Raw genomic sequence first — 16,713 nt, forward strand, 5'->3', positions numbered from 1 at the left:
TACTGATGTGTAAATGCTTACATTCAGAAAAGTCGTATGTTGTTAGCAGTAGATGCACTTTGTTTCAGAAATGCCTTGTCTCTTCTGTAAGACAGAGAGGTGTCTAAATTGATAAAAGACTTAAGAACAGATAATCTGTCCCTAAAAATATACTCTAAGCTTAGGGTAGACTTTCTGATATCATCCGATAATTTATTCTACATCTCACCCAACTATTAATTTAAATATCCTTACTCACTGGAATCATGAATGGAATCTCTAGATTAGAAAATTAGGGCTTGATTTTCAAAAGAAGTCCAGTTTGGGTACCTAAATGGCAAGATTTTTAGGAGTATTCAGTATTCTACAGCTTAGATGAAATAGAAGCTAAACTCCTCAAAATCTTGCTACTTAAGTCAGCATTTTCTTTCACACAACAACCTTCAAAACTCTGATCTCCAGGCCTAAACCTTTTTCAAAGATTAAAGCAGAAAAATGAAAACACAAGTACTCAACTGTAAATTGCTTCATCTTCTAATGTTTGTTTAAATATTGATAAGAAGGGTGTGTAAAAGAGGGGCAGGGGAGTGGAGAAGAGCTAGAAGGTATTCTTTCCTGAACTTTTGCAGTTTCCAAACTGAGTTGTACCAAATAACCAGCAGCATACCTGTGGCTAACACAATTTGGATCAGAAATTAATCAGATACCAGAGTTCAAAATGTGTTCTCTTTGTTACTTTTTCCCTTTACAAAAAAAATCACTCTGTTTTTAGGAACACACAGTTAAGATCACAGAACAGCGAAGTTCTTATTTCAAATATTTCTTTTCACTCTAAGTTATTTAGTTTTTTAAAACACAAAGGCTTTTAACTAAATAGTTATACTTCCTTAATATTTAGATCTTTTTGCAACTGAGATGACTTTGGTTTGGCATCTCAACTGGTCTTGACCATATAGACCCATTTGGGTGACCAGAAGAACCTCATTGCACATCAACTAACATGTTGCATTATATACATGTAAGCCCTGGTCATGCAAGCACCTATTCATATACTTCATTCCAATACACAGAGAGTTCCACTGAAGTCACTTAGTCACCTAACATCACAACACGGGCAGATGTTCAGTATAAGCCAAAAAAGTAACTGAGTTTTTGCTGTCCTATGTATATTAAAGACATGACTCCAATTTCACAAACCATAGACAGAGAAGTGTATGTTTAGGACTAATTCCATGCATGGTATTTTTGCTACTAAATTCTGAGAAAAACAATTAATTCATATCTAATTTTATTTTAGCCGTCTATGTTTCTATAGCATTCTGTCATTCCTGCACACACAGCAATTAGCTAATTTGCCCGCTGTTGGAAACCTTGGCAGGAATATTAGGCTAGTCTGGCCCAATAAAGTCAACAGCAAAATTCCCATTAATTGGACAGAATTTCATCCACCATCTCACAAGCTCTGAAATATGTTGCCATCCTTGTAAAAGCAAAAATAAAAATTTGCCAGTTCCTCAATCAACACAGCTCATAGCTTACGGTTTATCATGCTGGAAAACCTCTGTGGCTTGGAGCTGACATACGTCTGCTTCTGTACATGGCATCTTCCAGCACAGACAGGAGACAGCTGGGAGCAGTAGCGTCTTAAGGTGCAGACAGATTTACCTGAACTTCACAGACAGACCCTCATAACATATAAGCTAACATCACTTTGGAATATACACAATGAACAGGATTAATTTAGAACACGTTAACAATAATGTACAGCTAAGGTTACCTCCACATTTCCTTTCTGAAACCTTTTCCAAAATTTTAAGCTTAAGTATTCTAGGCCTTCTCTGTGTCTTGAATAAGAACAATTGGGAAGGGAAGAAAAAATTATCTATTGGCTTTAAAAAAAAAGAAGAAATGAGCTAAGTTCACATCCTTAAAACAGAAAGTGGTAGTAGAAATTGCCAATAAAATTCTCAACTTCACAAAAGTAATTGAGCCTTTGGCTTCTTGATCAATATTGTCATTGTTGGTCTCAGGAACATACAGCAGTCTTCGGACTCTTAAGCAGCTAAAAACTAGTTAGAGGCCGAGGCCCCCTTCAAAACCTTTGACATGGGAGCAATTCCATTGGTTTTACTGAATTTGTTCTTATGACAGACTGTTAAGACCAAGTCTCATGTAAGGTGTTTATGCCTGTCCAAGGAACATGCAACAATAACATTTGTTCCTGCCTCTGCACACTTTTGTATTAGAGTATGTATAATATCAATCTCTCCCAGTTTTAAAAAGCTACAAACATCATGCAACTCTTATAGCTATAACCTTGTATAACTCTTATAGCTGTAAGCTTTAACAATAGCAGAATTCATTCTGATGTAAAACACAGTGTTATCACACTTTCAGTTGTGTGTCTTTTAATGCAAGCCTGCTTTTCTATAACAATTTCAAATTCACAGCCTGACTGCTTATGCTCAAATGTCAGAGGGCAACTTCCTTTAACTGTAAGCCTTAAGCTCTGTCTTTCCATTCAAGCTCTGCTGTCCCAGAGTGAGCTCCATTTTCATTTATTACTTTCCAAAAAAACCAATGAGGCTCTTCTTGAGAGGTTGTTTAGCTTATCCCTCAGCTTCAAGGCAGAATTAACTATATTTAAATCATTCCTAACAGATGTTTGCCTAACCCATTCTTGAATATCACCACTAGTGGAGATTGCAGTGCCTCCCCAGGCATTTTGTTCTAATAATTTATTATTCAATCCTTTAAAAGTTTTTCCTAATGTCTAATGTAAATGTTCACTGCTGTAATTAAGCTCATTACTTCTTGCACTCTTCATAGGAGACCTAGAGAAAATTTACTTTCTTCAACTTTTACACTTTTGAACTCATATCACAACAGATCTGGTTTGTACAGACTTATCAACCCCAATTTTATCATCTAAGAAAAAGTGAACACAATTTTAGATAAGAAAACATAGCGAGACTAATATATTTAGAAAAAAAAAAGTAGATCCCATTTTGGACCTACTATCTTTATATCTATGATCATATACAGTAAAACATTTTAACAATGGTCATTTATCATGTTCCTCAAGAGAACCAATAAAATGCAATGAATACACATCCTCTGATGTTGCACAGATACAAAATGTATAGTTTGTTTACAAACTAATATTACTGAATGTAAAATGAAGCAACATTTTAAAAAAATATATTGGTAAAGGTCCAAAGTTTACATTTTCTAAAATATTAAGTTCATGTTTTATTTACAGACCAGCTTTCAAACAATTATTGGCATTTTAAGATAACTGCTTAACCTGATGAGTACATGAATAAAATGAAGCTGTAAAAAAACCCAACCAAACAAAAAACAATAACCAAAGTTCCATATAACAGTTCCAAAAACGCTATTTTCAATTTCTATTTAGAAAAGCAAGATGTGATCTACCACACAGTAACTTACCAGAAACTGGTCTAACACTTTCATATGCTATAGGTATCGCAAGTGACCAACGTTATCCAACCACGTGCCCAGGAGCGCAGTTTTTTTCCCATTCCAACTTCAAATGAAGTTTTGACAACAGTTGTAGTATTTACAAATTTAAAATAAAGGCTCGATATCCCTTTGGATTACATTACCACTGTTATTGTGTCTTCTTTTGTTGACTATACGTGGCAGACTGCAATCCAAAGACCACGTATTTTGTTGACTCTGTGAGTTAACAGTTAAATTAGCAGCATCTACCCCAGCTTGTCTGAAAAAAAAATAGGCAACTCTAAGTAACAGACTGTTTGTGAACACTGATTCTGGATCAATTATGACTGAAATCACTCACTGAAGTCTCCCTTTTGCTGAGAGGTGGTGTGTCAGAAGGCAGAAGTTTTTAAACTTGAACAGGATCTATTAGCTGGTACAAGCAGCCACGACACAAAACCCAGCCGGAACAGTGCGGGCAGGTATGCGATAGCCCGTGGCTGTGCTCTGCAACTCCGGAGGTCTGGCAGTGACACCCAGTCACTTGCCAGTGCAGCTAAGCCTCCTGTGCTGCCAGAAACACTCCTTTGCCTTATCTGTGCTAGGTTAGGTGAACTGAAAGCTGCATAATAAAAACTACAGCCTCAGGCTGTACTAGCTTTAACTAATTTCTACTGGGTCCAAGTAAGGAAAATATCTCCTCCTCCATGCTGCACCCTTTTGCCTTTGTGGCTCTGTCCCATCTCCAGGGGCCTGCATAGGAGTGAACATAGAAACAAATGAGGCAGACTTTTCCCCACGGAAGGGATTGGTGAATGCCACAACCCTTCTGCTTTGCCAGCCAGGACCACTGTGAATAATGCAGTTTTTTCAGGAAAGCAAGTATTTCATTAAACTTGCCACCTTGATTAAAATAAGATATCTGAGGGAATGGAATAAGAAGCAATTTCATTTTGATCACCGTCCCCCCTTACACTCTATTGTACCAACCTCTAGCACCTACATTAGGTGAAAAAAGGAGGAATTAAAAAGCTTAGGGAATCGACACCTGTTTCTCAAAAATTGTAGGTATAACACTTTCAAAATTATGAAAAACAAGTATTTTCTTTCCATAGTTGTTATTTTCTGAGATCTCAGTGTTTTTAAATATAACTCACTGATTTCGATGTCTACATCGTATGCAGTATTCCATACTGGATGAAACAAAACATCAGCCGGTGATGATCCCTGTTTTATAGAGAACTTGATCATATTCTCAAATTATATCAAGTATTAGTGCATTATACTGCTAATGACAACAAAACTATTTCATATTCTAAGAATACCCATCTCTGAAATGTTTTAAAATACCTAACCAAGCAATGCTATGTGTTGCTATGTAGCATTCAAATCCTCTAAAAATATGTTCTCTTGAAAAGATAATTCTCAGTCTAAACGTATACCAATGATAGATTTTGTTCAGTTTAATTTCTTATATTATTTCTGATAAAGTTTCTGCTTTAGTTTTTAACTACAAGCTATAGTTTCTAATTGCTGCTCTGCTTCAGCAGCCATAGCTGCTGCCTGTAACTGTTCCGTTTCACTCTGGATGGAATTGGCTGTAGTAACTTGTTTTCTTTCACTGTGCATATTGTTCTCATGCCTTTTTAGATCAGATGCTTTAGCAAATGCTTTAGTGCAGGAACTGCAGACAAAAGGTTTCTCTCCTCGGTGTCTTCTTTCATGGTCTTTGAGGTGGGACTTGTGCTTGAAAGCTTTATCACACATATGGCATGCAAATGGCCTCTCATTACTGTGAACTCTTTCATGCTTTTTTAGATCTGGTGCACGAATAAAAGACTTTCCACAAACCTCGCAACTGTAAGGCTTGTAACCTGTGTGTATTTTCAGGTGCTCTTTCAAATGAGCTTGCGTGGTAAAGCCCTTTGTACACATTTCACAAACAAATGGTCTATCAGCAGTGTGTAGCTTTTCATGTTTTCTCAGTCGTGCTTCATCAGAAAAGGTCTTACCACAAGCCTGACATACAATGTGTTCCCTGTGACCGTAAAGCAAATACTCAAACTTCATATCCCCAGCTGCTGTGGTCCAGCCTGGTGTCTGTTCATCTTTCACTTCACTTATGCCATCATTAAATGTCAAAGCCTGAGGGGTCTGCGATCCTAAGTCTTTTGATTCGGTTGTTTCCATAGGCTCTACTTCTTGGCCATAGCAGTTTACTTTTCGAACCTCTTCACTTCCCAACTCTTTCAGAATGGCCTCTTGCACTCTCAGGGTAGTGGTAGGTGATTTTCCATCTTCCTGACTTGGGGGAGTTCCTTCCACCGTCACATCTGATGGACTATCATCATGATCTCCAATTTCTTCCACCTCATCATCTTGGGTATCATTAGGTTCCCCCATAGGACGGTTTATTTTTAGACAGTACTTGCTCTTGGACTGTGTGTTTTCTTCAGGACTAGATACATCACGTTTTTGAGAGCAGAGTTTATCCAGAAATCGAATACCAAGAATCTGGCCTGAAGACATCATCAAATTTACATCCTCTTTCTTAACAGAAATCTTTGCAGTATACATGTAATTGAGAACTTCCTCAAAAATATCAGAACGAAGAAAATCTATTTCTATTACTGATGAACTATCAACTTCCAGTTTTTTGAAAAGCTTTTTGAAGTAGGTACTGCAGGCAGCAAGCACGCACCTATGTGCTCTGAATTTAACATCTTCAACCACGATAGCTATGTCACAAAATTCTCCTTCCAAACGTTGTTCATTTAATGTTTTCAGGAACACAGTTTTGTGATCGTCGTCATTATATTTAATGGTTTCAGACATACTGATGAAAAACTCCTGTAAAATAACAAGGGAAAGTGGTGTAATTTTTATAAAGTAGTCTAAGTCATAAAATCCCAACAGACAATGTCATTTATACACTAAAAGAATTGCCAAATACATTTTTTTGCTTAATATGACTTTCAGATTATAAACGCATTACTCAAACTTCTTTTGAAATTGTGACTACATAAAGTTTTTTCTTTAGGTTATACACTTTACAGGTCACATAGTGATTTATAAAGGATATTTTTTTGTATCAATATATTAATTTATTAAAATATTTTTTGATTCAGTTATCCAAAATTGGAAACTTTCTCTGTGAAGCTGCAATTCCCAGTAAAGGTATGATCCAGCTGCAGTAGAAGTCATTCTTATAGCTAAAGGAAATGTTAATACTAAAAAATGTATAAGAAATACTCTAAATGTATCAGCATGACAAACTAAATGTGAAACTTCAAATATAAGCCTTACCATGAACAATGCAGGAAATTTTCTGAACAAATGCTTATTAAATAAGTGTCAGATGATTAACCCTTACAATGGGCCACCTTCAGCCTGAAAGACAGGAAGATAATAACGTTTTAAGAAATGATAAAATCTATTCCAAAAATTGTTTTAAACTTGCGTGTTAAAACACAGCATTTTCAATTACTTAAAATTATAAAAAATGCACTGTTAAAATACCCAGACATTTTGACTGGTTCTACCGATGACTGCATAAACTGATCCAATAGCTCTGTTGTCATAAACCATGTGTTTACTTTCCTCTGGCTACTTCACTTCCTTGACTCCATTTTCCTGCTACTCATTTTGCACTGCATCTAAAAGTCTGAAAAGCCTCTACAGGAATCAACAGCATTAACCCAGTAACCAACCCATCAAAAAGGTGACTAGTTTTCTGCTGAATTAGTGAGCTGAGCAAGCCGAGTGGAGGGTCTGGCAAGCAGAGCAAGCATCCCAAAGGACAGCAGAGCGGACTGTGGATCGATGCACATCCAGGACCAGGGAAAGAGACACCAAGGATACCAGATCTCCAAACAATGGAGATCCTTGAACAGCAGAAGGATAATGCGAAACGCATAATTTAAATTATTCGATCCTAGTCTCCCACAGGCATCTAGTTGTGACAGAAGCAGGAAATGCAGTGGAGAGGAGAGAAATTTAATATTTTGTTCAGAACAAATCCTCCATCACCTGACACAGAGCTACTTCTTTCCTAAATTCTAATTTGTCCTTGACCATATATGAAATGGATGCAGATGACAAGTATGCAACTTCCACTCTTGGTGCTGGGTGTTTAACATGGTATGGGAACACTTGGCTCCCTACAAATACCTTTGCCTGGCATCTCAGCATATAGTGGCACTGGCTACAAAAAAATTGAGGAAAGCCAAAATTCTTTTCTCAGTCCTACATAATCAGATGTTAAGATAGCCAGATAGGAAGTGCATAAATGTTTGGAATGCACAAAAGAAAACAAAACCAAGAAACACTGTATTTTTCTGGGCTGTCTGGGTCTATGGCCCCAGAATGAGGTATCAATCCAGGGCCGACGAGGGCAGGACAAACAACTATTTCAACAGGATTCGTTTAGAGTTCTTTGTAAACTGGGGGAAACGCTGCTTTCCTTTTAAGCAAAGAGCAAAGCGTCACTGCTAATAATCTCGCAGCAATCCCACCCTGTTTTGTGAACAATATGCAATTTTGCTACAATTCTGTTGAGCCTTACTAAGCGAGCAGCAATTACAGGAGAAGTAATTGGCTGAAAACAGTATTGCTGAGTACAGAGGGGTGTGTAATTGGTGAAAGAAACAAAGTTACTACTCTGCGAGAGGAGCGGGTAGGCACTTGACCAGAACACCTCCAGCGCGACTCAAGGCAGGGGGAAACTCCCGTTGCCACTGGGTTACTTATTCTTCCGCGGGGTAACGGTCATTATCCCGACACACACACACTTGTTACACTGCCGTTACCACCACAGGAACGGGGGGGAATCATGTCTGGCGTTGTAACTGTTCGTGCAGCTCCTGCCGCCGCCACCCGAGACACGCTCGGTGCCTCGCCACGTTAGCTCTCACGGCTCTGAAGGCGCACTGGCGCGGCGCTGACTGCCGTGCCCGTGACCGCAGAGGCAGCCAGGCGCACGCCTGCTCCATGCACCCGCCGGCGAGGACGCGGCGCAGGCGGGTTCCCGGCGGGGCCCGGCCCTGCCGGGCCGCCGCGGCCCGCTCGCCGCCGCCGCCGCCACGGGAACCCGCGCCGCCACCGCCGGGGGCCCGCGGCTGCCGGCGCGGCCCTGCGGCAGGGAGACGACGCCCGCGCTCCCGGCCCGTCGTCGGGGGCGCCCGCGAGCAGCAGGCGGCCTCTCTCCGGAGCGAGCCCGGCGCTCCCCCCGCCCCGCGCCGCCTCACGGGGCTGCGCGGGGACGGCGCTCCCCTCCCCCTCGCCCCAACGGCTCTCGCGCGGCGCCCGCCCCGCCGGTGGCGGCGGCGGCAGCGCCGGCCCAGGCGCCGCCGGCCTCCCGCCGCCAGGCCGCGGCCGCGCGCCCCTTTGTTGCGGCCGCCGCCGCGCGGGGCCCGCGCGCCCCAACGTGCGCAGCCGTCGCTGGACGTGTCCTCCTCCTCCTCCTCCTCCTCCTCGCCCTCCCCCCCCCCCCCCGCCCGCCGCGCGCGCGGGAGGCAGGCGCGCGACGGCTCCGAGCTGCTGACGGTGGCGGCGGGCGCGCCCGCGGCGCCTCCATCTCACCCAGCGCGAGCTGCCTGGGCTTTAACGGCTGCGGCCGTCAGCAGCCAGGGCTGCTGGAGGCGGCGGCGGCAGCGAGCGGGGGAGGGCGTGAGGGAGGGAGGGGGGCGCGCGAGGGAGAGCGCGCGCGCGCAGCGCAACGGCGGCCCTGCCGTTGGGCGGGGGGCGGGGGAATGGAGAGAGGGCTCGCGCTTACCTGCCGCCCGCGCGCGCGCGGAACCGCACTTCCCGGGGAGCGCGGGGGCTGCCGCTGCCGCCGCTGCCGCCGCGCGGGAGGGGGCCGGGGAGGGGGAAGGGAGGGAGGGAGGGAGGAGGGGGAATTTGGGGAGGGGGCTGGGGGGGTCTGCGCGCGTCTCTCCGGCCGTCACCGCCGCCTCCTGCACGAGCACTCAGTGCGCGCGCGCGCGCCGGGGGCGGGGGTACGTGCATGCGCGGTGCGAGCAGGGCGCGCCTGTGCCGGGGAGCGTGGAGGAGGCGGAGGAGGTGGGGAGGGGAACGGAGGGAGCGCGCCGGCTCCATCTCCCTTTTCGGGGGGCCCGCTCGGCGGCGGCGGCGGCGGCCGGGCGGGGGAGGGGAGCGGTGGCGCGCGCCGCGGCGCCCGGGGGCGGCCCTCGCCGAACGGGCGCCGGGCAGCCGCTCCCGCCGCGCCGCGGGCACCCGCCCCACCGCGCCTGCGCCCGCGTGTGCGAGCCCGGCGGCGCCTCCCCGCGTGGCGGCGCACGGAGGCGAGCGCGGCGCGGGCTCGGCCCCGGCCCCGGCCCCGAGCCGGATGCCGGGCGGGAGAGGGGGAACGCGACGTGAAGGAAGAGCGCGACGCGGCCCTGCGCCGTTGAGCGGCCCTCGGAGGGGCGGGGCCGCGCGCCGGACACGCCCCGGCGGGCGGGAAGGGGCGCTCGCGCCCGGCGGCGGCGCGGCAGCGGGAGGCGGCAGCGGGGCCCTGCGGCCGGGGCCCGCGCCCGGGGCCCGCGCCGGCGTCGCGGCTCTCCGAAAGGAGCGGTAGGGCCCGGCGGGGGCGGGGCGGGATAATTTCGGCGGGATTTTTAAAAAGCAGTTACCTGGCCAGTGTGCGTTGGCGGGCGCCCCCCGGCTCGCGGAGTCCCGGGCGTCCACACGCACGTTATCGCTGTGGGGTAACTACTGTGCTGTGGCCCGGGTGTGTGGTTAGAGGCTAGGGGTGCGTTGTGTCCTCTGCGTGCCACGGAGAGGGAAACGCGGCTGCCTGCCAAAATCTGTACGCCGTCACTTACTTTCTGCTGTTTAAACAGCTAGGGGTCTGAATTTTAGAGAAATAGCACGATAACTAGAAAGAAAGAAAAGCTGTTGTTGCAGCACTCATCTTCCACCTCTGTTTTTTCTTTTCGAAAACAGTTCATGCGATGCCAGACCCAGTGAAAAAAACTGTGGATAAATAAAACTTTAAAATGCTGCTGTTAGTGTAAAATGCAGCAGTTCTGCTAGAAAAAAAAATGAAGTCTCAATATAATAACTACTTGTGTTGAAAATTACACCAATATAAACAAGTTACTGGAATAGTAGGATTATCCGCCAGGAGCAACAGAATACATTTTTTCATCAGGTTGATAACTCCTGCCCCTTCCTGTGTCATCTCTGTGATGTTTTTCTATGATGCACTAATATATGTAGTGAATTGTTCTCCAGCTGGGTCACTCTGTCCTTCTTTACATTATTAATGAAAAGATTTTATTTTTTTCTACCCACTTTTAGATATAATGAAATGAAGTCTGTATTTTGCCTGGGTAGTCAAAACTGCCAGGCTTGTTTTTGTAGTAAGATCGGTGATTTGCATTCAGAAGGCAGAACTGACTGTCTTAAATCTTGTACAAGAATCTGAATCCTGTACAAGAATTCCCTCCAGTGTGGAAGGAGCTTCCCTTTTACAATTTCATGACACGCTGTTTCTTCAACAGTGCCTCAGACGCTCCTGTGACACCCTTATTAGTCTTGAGAAACACGTAACTGCTGAGTTTACCACACCGACCAGCAAATTACGCCTCTTCATTTTGTTACGCTCTCTGTTTCTGCTCTATGCGTACAGCGCCTGGCACAGTATGGATACGCTTAATATTTAGGGCCAGGTTCTGCTGTAATGCAAGTAATCAGAATTAAACTCCTGGTGGAGAAAAGCATGGTACCATAGGAAAGGTAGGGGTATCTGTTTTTTCTCTCTGCTTTTCTGTGTCACAGGCTACTTCTGAATGGGTACTGCATGTTTCAAATTGTGTCATTAGTAGCTCTCACTGAGATAAAGGAACAGAGGAAACAGAGGAAGCGTATGTTCAGTATCCAGATGTGTTAACTATGAATTGTGGAGGATGAAAAATAAAGTGTTGTTACTGCCTAACTGTGTCATTTTTCATTACATAGGATGTCCCAGGTATTTGCCGTGTGATCTGAAGCTGGCAGTGCTGTTTGGTGAGCTTGCAGACTGAGAGAAAGACTTCCTCGTTTCTGTGTGGAAGTGCTGGAACACTGCTGGATTGTAAATGCTATAAATAATATTATAAAGCATGTACAGGGAGCAGCAGGAGTAAAGGCTGTTAAAATGTAGCAGTACCAGGTCTTACTAATAAAATTGCATGTGCAGTTCAAGCAGCAGCTAACAAGTGGCTTATTTAAACTACTGCATATGAGACAATTATGCATTTCCCTGAGACTACTTTTGCGGAGTGACTGAAGTGGGCAAGAAATAGAAACCAGTGTCACATGAGAATCCAAGTTTCTGGTGGAACCTGCTTGCCTAAAGTGCCCCTGCGAATATGTACCCTATACATCTCATGAACACCCTATGCTGAAAAGTAACAGAGGAGCCTGTAAGTCATCTTGCGTGCTGGTGTGCGGAAAGCACAGGTAGAGTAGCTGCATATATAAAACTGAAGCATGAGAACAGGTCTGAATCTGGGCATGGTGCACTAGGTTTTGGAAATAAAAGGCAAAAGGTAAAGGTCACAGAAATTTCCACTGAAAAGACCTGGGATTGAAAATACGTATTATTATTGAAGGTGAAGCATAAGAATAAGAAAACACATCTCCACTAGCATGTCTGTGGGCTAATATATGTAGTCATGTCAGTTGCCAAAAGCAAGTATTTTTTCAATCATCTACTGGAAAATACCCTTCTGCAGAAAAAGTGTAACCAGGAGGAAAAAATGTCCTGATCATGTATCTGACTGAAACGCTCTTCCTATGAAATTACCCTGTACCCAGCTAACACAGATTAACATTTGGGCTTTGAAGTAGTTTTTCTTTTTTCCTATCTGATGAGCCAGACTGTAGATACTGTGGAACTGTTGAACCAGCAGGCTGTTTCCAGACTGTTTGGATTGCCGGGATATCTGTAGGGAAAGAGAGCCCCTTGTAGGATGCGCTTGTTTGTTTAGAAAATGGTGTAACAGGAGTGAAGAATCACAAGTGCCACTTTCTGCAGCCGTGTGTGAGGCATGGGAGATGGCATGCAGGAAAGGCTGGAGGTTTGCATCTAATGTGTTCTAAGTGGTGACTGGTTTTAGAAAGTGTGTTAAGTGTCAGTGGGTTCTTGTGTGTTTGTGATGGTTGGGTTTATAAAGTCTGTATGAGTTACAAGTGGTGATACAAACATCACAATATTATGGCCAGTTTTCATGTATTCAAATTCTATCTTGGTCTTGCAGAAATGGTCATCATACAAGGACGTAGATTTTCCCTGTTCACTTTTCATGGGTCGGATTTCTCGTCAGGCTGAGCGGGCAAAAGAAAGTGAAGATACAAAACGTCCAATATTTGTGAAAGGGAATCGCAGAGCCTGTTAGCATATTCCCACGTCTCAGCAAGGACGGCCTATGTCAGCCTCCAGAGAGTGTAAGTGAATGCACTAGGACAGAGGAGGACAGTCAGGGAGCAGATGCTCCATGCCGTGTGTGTTTCCCATAGCAACCTGGCAAATTTCCCAGCAGAAATTTGCGTGCGAGTTAGTCATGTTTTTGCATCACTTACTCACTTCTGTATTTTCAAGCATCCCCACAAAAGAGGGAATAGTAGAGACAAATGAGGAGGAGCAGAGCATGGATGAGGGAGGGTGGCGGCACAACCCCTGGCTAAGCTGTACGAACAGAAGGAGATGGTGAGAGGCCATCTCACCAGCCGAATGGTTGAACAGCACTCATAGTTTGCACCTGTGCCAGAAGGGACACAAGTCCTCTCTAGAGACTCTGATCTCTCAAATCTTATTTAATAGTATTGTATTCTAAGTAGAAGAGCATCTTAATTACATACTTTTCTTTACTATTAATTCTAGTACACCTTGTGACGTGTTTATCTACAGCCATGTATGATATGCATTTGTCAAAAGTTGTGATAGGTGAGAGATGTGGCCCTGTGAACACAACAGTTCATGCTCTGTGTGTGCACAAGGCACTCCATATTCTTTTTGTTTCTAAGCAAACCGGTCAGGTCTAGTTGTAACTTGCATAATTTTATACACTTTAGTACTGTCCCTGTTGGACTCTCTGCCTCTGTCTTCCTCCTCCCACCCCTTTTTTGGGGGTATATTTCTTCATGGTTTTGGATTTGCACTCCATTTCTTCACTAATTTTCTCTATTTCTTCCCTATATCCCCACCATCCTCTCATTTTTCCTTTTCCTTCTTCTCTTTCACTGTCAGTTACCTTATTCTAGGCCCATTTCTTGACTCTGCATGACATCTTTGTTTGATTCAAACCACATGGACAGTGAGTGAAGAAAGATGGATGCCACTTTTCGACATCAAGTGCCAGAGGAATATAATGAAAACTTCACTTTCTCTTCCTCTCCTGCAGTGTTCTCTGTGTTTCCTTACTCTTGTGTCATTATCTTCCTGCCTTATTCAGTTGTGATCCTCTACTCTGGTGCTGAAGCTAGAAGTGCTACAGGTAGAGGCTTTAAGGAGCAGCAATGTGCACTGTCATCCACAGCACCCAACGGAAAGAGGACACTGAGCAGACGTGAGAGGTGCCAGAGGAGAAAGAAAGAGTGCTACACATATTTGGATCCTTCATCCTAGGTAAAGGTGGCATCAAATGAATAAAAGCCTAAAATCACACATTCAGTCTTAACCTGGATATTTCTTGACTTTTAAGTGTGTAATATACATTATAAGAGGAATAGAAGGCATTTGGGTGAATTAGTTAATACTTACTAGGCAAGAGCTGTTTCTGTGCTCGATTCCCGTTTGCATTGCAGACCTCCTGACGTTCTGAACACACTCCTAAGAAACAACTGGTCCACAAGAGTATAACAGCTTCCTCGTGCCTTGATCTATCAAAAAACCTAGATTTCTCATTCACAGGTCAGGTATATTTTTGATTTACAGAGCACTTGTAACATCTGGTCCTATAAGATTAGCACGGTGATTTCAGTTTCAGCCATGTTTCATGTTCAAGGCAGAGTCTTTCAGCATGCAGTTAACAGAGGAGACTGCCATTCTGTGAATTATTTATGTGATGTCCAGTTTGTTTGTGTAAGTAGGGCAGGCAAATTTTTTTGGATGAATGATCTGCTGGTGTGATAATGGGCAGAGAGGAACAATTAAACTCTTCTTTGAGGTGGAGTTGTGACCAAGTGTACTGGGTTTGCGTGGCAAAGTTTTGGTAGTGGGGGGGGGCTACAGAGAGAGCTTCTGTGAGAAGCTGCTAGAAGCTTCCCCTATATCCAACAGAGCCAATGCCATCCAGCTCCAAGATGGACCCGCCGCTGGCCGCAGCCAAGCCCATCGGCGATGGTGGTAGCGCCTCTGGAATAACATATTTAAGAAGGGGAAAAAAAATTGCTGCGGAGCAGCAGCCAGAAGAGAGGAGTGAGAATATGTGAGAGAAACTCTGCAGACACCAAGGTCAGTGAAGAAGGAGGGGTGGAGGTGCTCCAGGCACCAGAGCAGAGATTCCCCTGCAGCCCACGGTGAAGACCACGGTGAGGCAGGCTGTGCCCCTGCAGCCCATGGGGTTAATGGTGGAGCAGATCTCCACCTGCAGCCCGTGCAGGACCCCACGCCAGAGCAGGTGGATGCCTGAAGGAGGCTGTGACCCTGTGCGAAGCCCACGCTGGAGCAGGCTCCTGGCAGGACCTATGGACCTGTGGAGAGAGGAGCCCACGCTGGAGCAGGTTTGCTGGCAGGACTTGTGACCCCGTGGGGGACCCACGCTGGAGCAGTCTGTTCCTGAAGGACTGCACCTCATGGAAAGGATCCGTGCTGGAGCAGGTCATGAAGAACTGCAGCACATGGGAAGGACTCACATTGGAGAAGTTCATGGAGGACCGTCTCCCATGGGAGGGACCTCACGCTGGAGCAGGGGAAGAGTGTGAGGAGTCCTCCCCCTGAGGAGGAAGGAGCAGCAGAGACAACGTGTGATGAACTGACCGCAACCCCTGCTCCCTATCCCCCTGTGCCGCTGGAGGGGAGAAGGTAGAGAATTCGGAAGTGAAGCTGAGCCTGAGAATAAAGGAGAGGTGGGGGAAGGTGTTTTAAGATTTGGTTTTATTTCTCATGACCCTTCTCTGATTTGATTGGCAATAAATTAAATTAATTTCCCTAAGCTGAGTCTGTTTTGCCCATGATGGTAATCAGTGAATGATCTCTCCCTGTCCTTGTCTCAATCCATGAGCCTTTTGTTATATTTTCTCTGCCCTGTCCAGCTGAGGAGGGGAGTGATAGAGCAGCTTTGGTGGGCACCTGGCGTCCAGCCAGGGTCAAGCCACCACACCAAGTTATTGTGGATCTTGTAATGGCTATGTGAAACTAATTTTTATTCAAATGTGAATTTTTAGACATGGCATTTTCTGAAAGAAGCCAAGCTTGCCAAATGTAAAAAGTACTGTTTACTATGATGTCTTTGTTTTGTCAAAAAACCCCAGCCTTTTACTTGTGTTTGTTTATCGGAAACTGTCCCTCACACTTATGGATAGACTATAATTGAAAAATCAGTTGTCTCACAGCTACAGCCCTCATTCTTTGTCAACATAATGTTTTGTTATTCCTGAAAGTTAGATGTTTATTGTTTACAGCAAGAAGAACTTGTTAAATTCTCCAAAGCAATTTTTGTTATTTAAAGCTCTATAAATAAACTAAAAGCAATATCTAATTTGATAGTTTCACATCAGTCAACTACACAGGGTACAACAACAGAAGGAAATGGAGCCTTGTCCACGCTACACAAAATGTGTGAAGTTCTGTAGCTGAGACTGAATGGCCAGGATTCCTGCATTCATAAACCTCTCACAAAATGCCATCAGTAGAGAGGAACCAAGTCCCCCTAGTAGACAGCTTGCCTGCTTCTAGGTGATACAGCTGCTTTCTTCACTAGCTGGTTGCAGATGTTTATTTGCGGACGTTTTTCTAAGCAGTTGAGCGTATTTTGGCAATCATATGCTTAAAGAGAGGTGGAGAGCTTCATACAACAAACAAGTTGTGCGGCTCTATGCATGACATTTTATTTAAAGGTGATGGCGTTTTCTACGCATTTGCTAATAACCACTAACTTTCACTTTTTAAAAAGTGCACATTTTAGAATGGAGAGCACTTTTGCCAACTGTTGTAGTTTGCAGACTTCAAGCCTTCATCAGCACTTTCCCCCAAGGAGATCAGAAAGATTTTAGCCTCTTAATGTTTTTGATGTCACTATTCAATCTGAATATTTGTAGAAAGCATGGAAACAATTTTGTGAT

General features: G+C 44.7%; 1 protein-coding gene and 1 long non-coding RNA gene across 4 annotated transcripts; one reads left to right on the plus strand and one right to left on the minus strand.

Moving 5' to 3' along the window:
- Positions 1 to 2,995: 2,995 nt before the first annotated feature.
- On the minus strand, positions 2,996 to 9,325 carry ZBTB14 (zinc finger and BTB domain containing 14). 2 transcript variants are annotated; one of them, XM_072852692.1, is made up of 3 exons: positions 9,218 to 9,325; positions 6,751 to 6,834; positions 2,996 to 6,294 (listed from the first exon to the last, which is right to left on the minus strand). In XM_072852692.1, exons 2-3 carry the CDS (start codon positions 6,751 to 6,753, stop codon positions 4,951 to 4,953), a joined length of 1,347 nt encoding a protein of 448 aa, XP_072708793.1. In that variant the 5' UTR covers positions 6,754 to 6,834; positions 9,218 to 9,325; the 3' UTR covers positions 2,996 to 4,950. The 2 variants fall into 2 exon arrangements, with proteins under 2 accessions (XP_072708793.1, XP_072708794.1); XM_072852693.1 differs by lacking the exon at positions 9,218 to 9,325 and adding an exon at positions 8,235 to 8,545.
- Positions 9,326 to 9,950: 625 nt separating this feature from the next.
- LOC140646944 (uncharacterized) lies at positions 9,951 to 16,030 on the plus strand. Of its 2 annotated transcripts, XR_012040605.1 has the most exons (5): positions 9,951 to 11,454; positions 12,690 to 12,876; positions 13,884 to 14,056; positions 14,236 to 14,341; positions 14,711 to 16,030. It is a non-coding gene; the product is annotated as an uncharacterized lncRNA (long non-coding RNA). The 2 variants fall into 2 exon arrangements; XR_012040606.1 differs by lacking the exon at positions 14,236 to 14,341.
- Positions 16,031 to 16,713: the final 683 nt, after the last annotated feature.

Source organism: Ciconia boyciana, chromosome 2, assembly GCF_034638445.1.
Source record: "Ciconia boyciana chromosome 2, ASM3463844v1, whole genome shotgun sequence".
Taxonomy (NCBI): Eukaryota; Metazoa; Chordata; class Aves; order Ciconiiformes; family Ciconiidae; genus Ciconia; species Ciconia boyciana.